Below are 11611 nucleotides of genomic sequence, written 5' to 3'. Positions count from 1 at the left end.
TGTAATTCAGTCACAGTGATTATGAACAATGACAGGGTAGCTGATATCACACTTTTAAAGTACATGGAGTCTGTGTTTACCATATGAAATGAGCTATACAAATAAATGTGACCCCTCTGCTGATAACATGGTTATCATTGTTTTCTGGTACAGACAAGAAGAGCTGAAGTTAAAGTGGCTGCTGTGGCCATGGTGCAGCACAATGTGCCATTTGCCATGGAGGAACATTTCAGTCCATTGTTCAGGGATTGCTTCAAGGACTCTGTCACAGCACAGCATTACAAATGTGCCAGCACAAAAACAACGTGCATGATAAACGAAGCTGTGGCACCGCATTTTAGGGAGGAGCTGGTCACCAAGATGAAGACCAATCCCTTCACTCTAATAATAGATGGATCCAATGATACAGGTGTTATTTTGACAGCCAGTTGACCCTTTCTCATTTTCCAGTATTTATTTCTTTACACAACATTTGGGTGTGGGGTGTATGTAATGCTTGTAACGTACTGCTTCCACCTTGTCATCGTAGGACGAGAGAAAATGAACCCCCTCACGGTCAGAGTGTTTGACGGCAAGGCTGTTGTTCACAGATTTCTGGACATGTGCACAACAAGTGGGCAACGCTGCGGCGCGGCCGAAGTCATTTTCCAGAAAATGAACGACATCCTCCAGAAACACTCGATACCGTGGGGTAATTGTGTTTCTCTCTCTATCGACAATGCCCCTGTCAATACAGGGGCAAGAAACTCCATTTCCTCAAGGATACTCACAGAGAATCCCCATGTGTACATCCATGGATGTCCATGCCATATTCTTCATAATACTGCAAAACATGCTGGACAGAGATTTTTGGAAGTAAGTTTATATCCTCTCAATAACCTGTATGTTAAACCTAATGTAAGATTTAAATAGCTGGTTATGCTGTAGTGTCATTAATCTGTGATCAAAATGCTGTGATTATGAAACATAATGTATTGTAGGTGACTGGATTTGACCCCGAAGATCTTGCAGTGGATGTTGGGCACTGGTTTAGAGGCAGTACGAACCGTAAAGGTTACCTAACAGCTTTGTGATTGAATCAGCAGCAGTACAGTGTGAATGGCCTGCAGAAGATTCTCAGTAGACTGAAACGTAATGTTACATTCTCATCACAGAATTCTGTGAGTTGCACGAATACGACTATATGGAGATACTTCAGCGTATTTCCATTCGTTGGCTGAGCCTGGAGCGGTGTTTGACACGGATTCTACAGCAGTATGAGCCACTCACCAGCTATTTCAAGTCGTCAAGTCGGTTGCATATTTCACTGACATGAATGCAAGGTTCTTCAGGAGATTGCTGTGTAAACGTATACTATGTACAATGTGTGCTTTTCAATTTTTAGATGAGAAACAACCAAGGTTCAGAAGGCTGGTGGATGCATTCTGTAACCCACTGACAGAGGTCTACCTGCTCTTCTATCATGCCACGTTGCCAGCCTTCTCCTTCAGAGAGAGAAATCCTCAATCTTCCTTCTCTATGAAGAGGTAAAACAGGAGGGTTAAGCTGTGTTTCTGCCTGTAATGACCATTGGCCATTTTTCATTTGCTGATACTATTTTGTGTAAATTTAATTCAAAATCTTTACTGAAATGCAACTTTGTAGATGACCGAGTTCATTCGCAAGTTGTGTGGAAGGTTTTTGAAAGTCGAAGCGCCGCAGAGCCGAGCGGTGGATGAGATCCACTACAAGGATCCATCCAACCAACTGCCAGGTAATGCTCCCCAAGTTTTCCATAAGCAAATACATCAACTCTCCACCCACTGACCACTAATGGCTCATTCAGTTATGAGGATGTCACTGATGTGAAGGGATATAGTATATACTTTAAGAGGAGTATGAACATTGGGAAATGTGGGAGTCGTCCATGACTATTATTGTCAATGTACCTTTCTGGGGTTTAAGTCTTTGATTTATGTCTCTGGTAGGACAGAAGCAGAATATTGGGTTTACAACCCGAGCAACGCTCAGCAGGCTCCTTGATGCAGGAGATATCACGCCACAGCAAGTGGAGAGGTTCCATCAGGCAGCGCTGGCATTTCTGATAGGGGCAGTTGAGTATGCTATTGTGAAACTACCCCTGAGAGAGACCCTGCTGAAACATGCCAGGTTTGTTGACGTCCAGCAGAGGACTGAGTGTGAAGTGAATGATGCTGCATACTTTGTGGAACGGTAAGGGTTTAACATTCTGAATAGATCGTGAAGTTTGATCACATTTGAAAAAACATTTGTTTCTTCTAGTTCAGTACACATTGTGTTCTTTAGGTTTCCTGAACTGCTTCCATACCATGGACCCCAAGAGCATGATCAGCTGAGTGAGGAGTTCCTGGACTACCAGTTAATGGACATCCCTGTGCCCCAAGATCCAGCCATGTTTGACATTGAGGCTTTCTGGGGGGATATGAGCTCACTGAAGAACAGGGGAAGAAATATTCAGCACACACCCACTGACATGAGCAGCTTAATAACTGCAGAAATATGTAGGAGTGGAATCAGGCTTCCTTGGTTCATTTTTTTAAAGGTGACTGGTATGAGCAGATTTCCGAGGCCGTCTACAATAGCCAAACTGGTATTAGTTCTGCCTCACTCAAATGCAGATGCAGAGAGGGTTTTTCCATGGTGGGGCTTAATAAAACCAAAACCAGGAACGCGTTGGCTCTGGATGGAACTCTGTCATCCATCATGACTGTAAAAATGGCTGACATTGAACCACATTGCTTTAAATGGGAGCCCCCAATATCGGTCATCAAGGCATCAAAATCTGCCACAAACACTTACAACACACATCATCACTCATAAACACAAACACACACAGCTGCTGTTCATTTGTTTGTTTGTTGTTTAACGCCATGTTTACCCATTGGTCACTCTCATGGTAAGATAGGTACCTAGCTTTGTTCGGGTTATTTATTCATCTTCTTTATCTTCTGTCCTTTCTGTGTTTATTTGTAGATGTGTATTATCAGTCCTGTATTTTTCAAATCATTCATCTGAGTTTCTGTGGTGATTTTAGTCAAGAAAACCTCGACTGATGTTCCAGTTCATTATAAAACTGGTCAGTGGTGCTGAGGTTTGTGTGGGTCACTGGAGTTTCTTTAAACCGAGCGTTTCTTCATGTCAGTAGGTTAGTGCACTAACTGAGTCAGTATCAGGTGTAAAACTGTACAAGTCAGATAATGTGATCACAGGTTGTTAAAATACAAAATAGAAAATTAAATACTTAATAATATTTAATAGTGGCTTCAGATGAGTGTAAGTATAATAAAAATGTACTTTACTGGTGGGTGTATTAATTGAACATAAACAAAACAGTGTTTAGATTTAGAAGAATCACTGGGCCAGTCTGTCACAGGGTTTTGGTTATTTGCTCCCCTCAGACATAGACAATCTTGTCTGTTTAGACACCCAGACAGATGATAGTGGTGGTCTAGTGTAATAAACTGCTGCACCACTCGAGCTCCCTGTACGATTATATAAAATTGTAATGTCACTTATATGTTCATTATTAACGTTAGATTCTCATGACAGAGCCGAGTGAATCAACCTGAACAAACTCAGTATTTCTGAACGTAGCTGCTGGTGGGTCCAAATGTTGAACTTTTATATTTATAGCATTTAGCAGAGGCTCGTACCTACAACTTACAATTGTGGTCAATAACATCTAAGAAATTGAGGGTTTAGGGCCTTGCTCAAGGGCCCAACAGACACAACCTGACAGTGGTGGTGCCTGAACCAGGGACCCTACAATTACTAAACCACAGCCTGTAAACTCACTTAATCTGATGTAAACAATGTATTTTACCCACTTCAATACTAGAAGTAGGAACCACTTATTTATTTCTTTTTATATTTTCTTTCTTTAAAATTGTGTCACATGATCTGCTGACATCACATCTATAATAGCTGTGCAGTTACATACTGAACCTCGTCATGTTAAAGAGGGAAAAGCCGCTAGATTGTAGTAACACAGTGTTTCAGACTGTGAGTAAAATAATCTCAGTGCTGCTATTAGCCGGTCGGGTATCTACACAGTCTTAAATGGGAGGACTGGTTAAACAGCCTATCCATTAGGAAGTGCACTTGTCGGTGCTCTCTAAGTGCCAGTCCTAAGCCCGGATATAATAAGTAGGATTGCACCAGGAAGGGAAACTGGTGTAAAACATGTTTCAAAACTTCCTGCAGTTCCAGGTGCAGATTTGAATAACAGGGTTTATCCTGCCTGTCTGAAATGTGTTTTAACCTCCTTAAAAACTATTTCCTTTGTAATCTGCATGAATAAATGTGTGTGTGTGTGTGTGTGTGTGTGTGTGTGTGTGTGTGGTCTTACCCACAGAGCAGCTAGAAATATAGAAGCATACAGTATAATGTATTTCTACACAGCAAAATCGCCAGTGTTGAATTTCCAGAGTTACAGACTTCAGAGTTGTGTAGTGTTGATTTCAGAGTTGATGTAAATGTCCTCAACACTTCTTCTTCTTCTTTCGGCTTTTTCCCTTTTTCAGGGGTCGCCACAGCGAGTCATCATGATCGCTCATTGATTTGGCACAATATTTACGCCGGATGCCCTTCCTGACGCAACCCTCCCTAATTTATTCGGGCTTGGGACCGGCACTTCAATGCACTAGTGCATCTAGCGGCTAGGTATCTATAGGACAATTCAGTGTTTCCAATTAACCTGGTGGCATGTTTTTGGACTGTGGGAGGAAACTGGAGTACCCGGAGGAAACCCACGCGGACACGGGGAGAACATGCAAACTCCGCACAGAAAGGACCCGGACCGCCCCACCTGGGGATTGAACCCAGGACCTTCTTATTGTGAGGCGACAGTGCTACCCACTAAGCCACCGTGCCGCCCAAATGTCCTCAACACTGATAGTGTTCAACAATCACAGACGTAGGTGTTAATTATTAGTGTTCCAATCAGAACTCTATGGAGTTCAATTAGTGCCAAAACTTCGCAAATAAACAGAACGTATTCTGTAAATATGATACGATTTGCAAACAAACACAACACGATCTTCAAATAAAAAACATGACTATCTAACGCACACAGTGTGATTTACAAATGCAAAACGCCACTGTTGCAAATGCATATGTGACTTTCAAATAAATGCACAGCTGTTTTCTAATACACTGCACTTCACAAACATATAGAACATGTTTTACAAATACAAACGCTGTTCCGCAAATGCCGTTCGTGAATCACGTGACTTTTGGCTGCACTGTTCTGGCGCCGTGTCTCAGATTTTCTCACAAATGCATCCCGACTCGTACAAATGCGTCGTACCTGAGCAGTAGGGGGCGCACTTTTCAACATTTACCTGAGCGGTAAGAAGAAACTCCAGCTGGCTGAGTCAAGTGCCTTGCGTTCTTTACATCATGAGCGGTCAGCAGGTGAGTTTGTGTTTTTAGATACTGTATCTTTGATATATATTTATATACAGGTCCTTCTCAAAAAATTAGCATATTGTGATAAAGTTCATTATTTTCCATAATGTAATGATAAAAATTAAACTTTCATATATTTTTTATTCATTGCACACCAACTGAAATATTTCAGGTCTTTTATTGTTTTAATACTGATGATTTTGGCATACAGCTCATGAAAACCCAAAATTCCTATCTCAAAAAATTAGCATATCATGAAAAGGTTCTCTAAACGAGCTATTAACCTAATCATCTGAATCAACGAATTAACTCTAAACACCTGCAAAAGATTCCTGAGGCTTTTAAAAACTCCCAGCCTGGTTCATTACTCAAAACTGCAATCATGGGTAAGACTGCCGACCTGACTGCTGTCCAGAAGGCCATCATTGACACCCTCAAGCAAGAGGGTAAGACACAGAAAGAAATTTCTGAACGAATAGGCTGTTCCCAGAGTGCTGTATCAAGGCACCTCAGTGGGAAGTCTGTGGGAAGGAAAAAGTGTGGCAGAAAACGCTGCACAACGAGAAGAGGTGACCGGACCCTGAGGAAGATTGTGGAGAAGGGCCGATTCCAGACCTTGGGGGACCTGCGGAAGCAGTGGACTGAGTCTGGAGTAGAAACATCCAGAGCCACCGTGCACAGGCGTGTGCAGGAAATGGGCTACAGGTGCCGCATTCCCCAGGTCAAGCCACTTTTGAACCAGAAACAGCAGCACTGGACTGTTGCTCAGTGGTCCAAAGTACTGTTTTCGGATTAAAGCAAATTTTGCATGTCATTCGGAAATCAAGGTGCCAGAGTCTGGAGGAAGACTGGGGAGAAGGAAATGCCAAAATGCCTGAAGTCCAGTGTCAAGTACCCACAGTCAGTGATGGTCTGGGGTGCCATGTCAGCTGCTGGTGTTGGTCCACTGTGTTTTATCAAGGGCAGGGTCAATGCAGCTAGCTATCAGGAGATTTTGGAGCACTTCATGCTTCCATCTGCTGAAAAGCTTTATGGAGATGAAGATTTCATTTTTCAGCACGACCTGGCACCTGCTCACAGTGCCAAAACCACTGGTGAATGGTTTACTGACCATGGTATTACTGTGCTCAATTGGCCTGCCAACTCTCCTGACCTGAACCCCATAGAGAATCTGTGGGATATTGTGAAGAGAAAGTTGAGAGACACAAGACCCAACACTCTGGATGAGCTTAAGGCCGCTATCGAAGCATCCTGGGCCTCCATAACACCTCAGCAGTGCCACAGGCTGATTGCCTCCATGCCACGCCGCATTGAAGCAGTCATTTCTGCAAAAGGATTCCCGACCAAGTATTGAGTGCATAACTGAACATAATTATTTGAAGGTTTACTTTTTTTGTATTAAAAACACTTTTCTTTTATTGGTCGGATGAAATATGCTAATTTTTTGAGATAGGAATTTTGGGTTTTCATGAGCTGTATGCCAAAATCATCAGTATTAAAACAATAAAAGACCTGAAATATTTCAGTTGGTGTGCAATGAATAAAAAATATATGAAAGTTTAATTTTTATCATTACATTATGGAAAATAATGAACTTTATCACAATATGCTAATTTTTTGAGAAGGACCTGTATATATATACAGGTATATATATTGTGGCGCCGGCGAGCAGGAAGGATAGCATCGGGGCCGCGAGTGAGCTGCCTTTGGCAGTTCATTCAGTGGTTTAGGAACAGACACCCATTCATACACACATACATTCATACAACAGACAAACATTTAAGCTACTTACCCAACCTTCACCGCAGCCACCCCACTCCCAACAACGGGACACACGGCCACGGTGAGCTTAGACACCACTGCCGCAAGGCTTTCTGGGTAAAGCCTGTGCCGACGCTACACTGCCCCCTCCCTAATGGTCAACCGTCCCGGTGACCTACTCACCAGCGTCCACTGGGTGGCTCCATGTCCGGACCTCACCCTATTACACTGCCCAGTTGCTGTTTCCACCCCCTGCTGCACCTGGCTTTCCATGCCCCCGCAACAACCCCGGGGCCAGCGCACTCAGACAGACCGGGCATATTGGCCCACCGAACCACCAGAGCCACCCAAATGCCACAATCCCACGTCTGACACCAATGTGGCGCCGGCGAGCAGGAAGGATAGCATCGGGGCCGCGAGTGAGCTGCCTTTGGCAGTTCATTCAGTGGTTTAGGAACAGACACCCATTCATACACACATACATTCATACAACAGACAAACATATAAGCTACTTACCCAACCCTCACCGCAGCCACCCCACTCCCAACAACGGGACACACGGCCACGGTGAGCTTAGACACCACTGCCGCAAGGCTTTCTGGGTAAAGCCTGTGCCGACGCTACACTATATTTGCTGGTCTGGCTAGTATCCACGAATTTCCTGTACTTTATCAATTCCTGTGATTCTTAGCTCTTTCCTGTGTTGCTTTCTTTTAAAAATTGCCATTACTGGCATAGGTGAAGCTGATAGTGTAGGCTAGGCTAGTTTTCAGATGAAGCTGATTCAGCGTTTTATTCATGTCCATGAACTTTATCTAATAAACCTTCTTCCATGTACAGTTTCTATGTTACCATGTCATAAAGTAACAGGATGATGTTAGATTAATCAGTAATGTTAGGCACAGTTCAGCATTGATGCTACTGTACGTGATTTTTTGCCGCCCAAAATGCTTAACGTAGCTAATTAACCAATGATATTTGGGTTGGAGGAGTGCTGATCAACGGCAACAAAAGCTAGAGTTCGTAACTATCGAGTTGCCTTTATGGTGCACTGTTAAAAAAAAATGGCCAGTGAGTGTAGGCAGTTTTTAAATCCAACAAGTTACATTCATCCCTATTGCTTCTTTTACTCTAAAAACTTTATGTATTAGTGAACACATAATTCAATTAACAGTTTTACTACTATTACATGAGTTTCTCTTTCTCTCCTGGGAATTGCTAATACACACAATGTTGGAGCGGCTTAAAACACGCATTATGCATGTTCTCAGCCAAAAGCCTCTGGACCTGGATTATTTAGAGTTTATGTGTTCTCAAGAAATAGTTCTCTTCAGTGCATTTTCCGATCAGATTACCCTCCCGAAGTCTATTGTTGATGCCCTCACAGAGTTACACAAGATGGTTATTGAGGAAAAGCAAAGTCACCTCCCTCAAGTATTTGTCCAGGTCAACTATGGAGTGACTGGGCACCCAAAATTTGATATATCTTCAGATTACCTATTACACCTTCTGACTCAAGGTCTGTCTGTGCCTTGCATCGCCAACCTAATGGGAGTCTCAAGGCGGACTGTGTGCAGACGAATGGCAGAATTGGATATCTCTGTCAGAGCCTTCTACAGCACTTGTTCAGATGCTGAGCTCGATCATTTGGTTGCTGAAATTAAAGAAAACATGCCGCACTCAGGGTACCGCCTAGTTAAAGGGTGCTTGCAGGCTAGAGGACATAGAGTGCAGTGGGAGAGAGTGAGGGCCTCTATGCACCGTGTGGATACTGTCGGCATTCTCTGCCGGTTGAACCAGCTAGGGTGTGTTGTGCGGCGCACATACTCAGTTCCTGGTCCGAAGTCCCTTATGCACATAGACACGAACCACAAGCTCATCCAGTAAGTGCAGTGATGTATTAATATTTTTGTATGAAATGAAGTACACAGCATACCCAGATGGTTCTGCAATTTCCCTCTGGGATCAATAAAGGATTCTGATTCTGATGGTATCACAATCTTGTTTACCTAGGTACAACATTGTCATCTTTGGTGCTATTGATGGCTTTTCAAGAAAGGTATTTTTGTTCTAAGTTTTTATTTAAATTTATAAACATAAATAACTTGCATTTTGTGATAAATAATTTTAGTTTTTTTCTCTTGCTGATATTTGCTATTCTACTATGTTGTAAATTAAAAGTGCAAATTAAAGATGTGCAAGTTTCTTTCATAAAACAGCAGGGGGGCGGCACGGTGGCTAAGTGGTTAGCACTGTTGCCTCACAGCAAGAAGGTCCTGGGTTCGATCCCCAGGTGGGGAAGTCCAGGTCCTTTCTGTGTGCATGTTCTCCCCGTGTCTGCATGGGTTTTACTCCGGGTGCTCCGGTTTCCTCCCACAGTCATAGACATGCAAGTGAGCTAAATTGGAGATACTAAATTGTCCACGACTGTGTTCGACATTAAACTTGTGAACTGATGAACCTTTGTAATGAGTAACTACCATGGAACCAAAGTGTAAAAACGTGACATTAAAATCCTAATAAAACAAAACAAACATAAAACAGCAGAAATACTGGGGAAAAAATACTAATCTGTACCCCGAACTTCCCTACATGATGGGCAGACATGAACTGTCAAGCTGAAAGGAATAGCTTGTTATCACATATAAATTACATATTTGCTTTTTTATAGATCATGTACCTGAGTGCAGCTGACAACAATTTATCCTCAACAGCCTTGGCTCTTTTTCAAAAATCAGTGGACAAATTTGGATTTCCCCTAAGGTAATTGAGCTAGAGCCACCACACCAATTAGAAGTAGAATACTACAAATATTACTACAAATCATTAAACCTTAGTTAAATTCTAGTGAGAATATTGTCATTAGTGTAATATATGGACATACCACTATATGAATTCTGATATACTGCCATTATTATATAATGTTTTAAGGAGATTAGTAAAAGGAGAAAGAAAACACTAAAGAGATTTTATGCTAAAACTTGCTGTTTAGTAAAATTATTATAAATATTTTTTAGGGTAAGAGGTGACCTTCGTGACGAACGGAACATGGTGACAGCAATTGGTTCCAGATTGGCAAGGGCGTCAGGCAAGGCTGCATCCTATCACCGCAACTATTCAACCTATACGCGGAACAGATAATGCGTAATGCAGGGGTGTATGAAGATGACCGAGGCATCAAAATAGGCGGCAGAACAGTGAACAATCTGAGGTATGCTGATGATACAACTATACTGGCCGAAAGCAAAGAAGACCTCCGAGATCTAATAGTCAAAGTAAAAAGATGCAGCATGGAAATGGGCCTGACACTAAATATGAAGAAGACAAAAATACTGGCCACAAACAGCAGGGATGAATTTGAGATAGATGGGGAAACCATTGAAATAGTCAATGATTTCACCTTGCTCGGATCAATCGTAAACAACAAGGCCTCGAATACAGAAGAAATCAGACGAAGAATCGCTATAGCCAAGACAGCACTGAAAGATATGGACAAAGTATGGAAATGCAAAGACATCAGGCTTAGAACCAAGGTACGACTAGTAAACTGTCTGGTGCTTCCAACTATGATGTATGGATGTGAAAGCTGGACAATCAAAAAGACTGATTGGAAGAAGATAGACAGTTTTGAGATGTGGTGTTGGAGAAGGATTCTCAGAGTGCCATGGACAGCCAGGAGAACTAATCAATCGATACTGGACGAAATCAAACCCGAAATGAGATTGCGAGCAAAAGTAGCAAAGATACGACTATCTTACTTTGGACATATTGCTAGACACCAATCACTGGAGAAAGATATCATGCTCGGCAAAGTTAGTGGAAAACGCGGACGTGGAAGACCTGCAACACGATGGATTGACAACATCACAGAGACAATGAACACTACAATATCAACGTTAATCAAAATGGCTGAAGACAGAAGGATGTACAGAGCTACTATCCACCGTGTCGCCATGGATCATCAATGATCACGAAGGCCGGGAAGAAGAGGTGACCATGGAGTTGAAAATGTTGCTATTGCACGCTTGATGTTCTCTGTCCAGGGGACAGGACGGTCAAGCTTCATCGCTGGGAAGAGTGTGCATAATCAAAGGCAGGTTTAAATCAATTCACAGGCCCACACACACCTACACGTTGCTACACCTTCTTATTTCAATTATATTGAAAGCCCTGATCTTACTCATTCTTCATACTAACAGCTGGGGTAAGAGATGGACTGTGGTTTAACAAGAGGTTTATAAATGGTTGTGCAATATTTACTAGATTTACCATACATTTGTATTATTTTAGTTGTATTGAGGCACTGGGGTCTCAGGAACCTCAAACGGTACACAAGGGTGATGTAATGACAATGTTATTGGAAAAGATCCTAAAATTTTAATGACTGGCTACCTTTTATACACATACTTCCTGTAAACAGCTA

At 42.3% G+C, this 11611-nt stretch overlaps 1 protein-coding gene across 1 annotated transcript; it reads left to right on the top strand.

The window, feature by feature from the left end:
* The first annotated feature begins 1644 nt into the window (after window positions 1-1644).
* LOC134310716 (uncharacterized) lies at window positions 1645-3284 on the top strand. The gene is made up of 3 exons (XM_062992342.1): window positions 1645-1753; window positions 1968-2211; window positions 2305-3284. The coding sequence occupies exons 1-3, from the start codon at window positions 1645-1647 to the stop codon at window positions 2723-2725; spliced, it is 774 nt and encodes a 257-aa protein (XP_062848412.1). The 3' UTR covers window positions 2726-3284.
* Window positions 3285-11611: the final 8327 nt, after the last annotated feature.

Source organism: Trichomycterus rosablanca, chromosome 3, assembly GCF_030014385.1.
Source record: "Trichomycterus rosablanca isolate fTriRos1 chromosome 3, fTriRos1.hap1, whole genome shotgun sequence".
Lineage (NCBI taxonomy): Eukaryota > Metazoa > Chordata > Actinopteri > Siluriformes > Trichomycteridae > Trichomycterus > Trichomycterus rosablanca.
The sequence above is the reverse complement of the archived record's forward strand: the minus strand, read 5'-3'. Positions and strand labels throughout refer to the sequence as shown.

Bases quoted from the DNA above. Each gene is read 5' to 3' on its own strand.
- LOC134310716 (XM_062992342.1), top strand. From the start codon at position 1,645: ATGACCGAGTTCATTCGCAAGTTGTGTGGAAGGTTTTTGAAAGTCGAA. The intron at 1,754-1,967 runs GTAATGCTCCCC...TGTCTCTGGTAG, and splicing joins TCCATCCAACCAACTGCCAG to GACAGAAGCAGAATATTGGG. The intron at 2,212-2,304 runs GTAAGGGTTTAA...TGTGTTCTTTAG, and splicing joins GCTGCATACTTTGTGGAACG to GTTTCCTGAACTGCTTCCAT.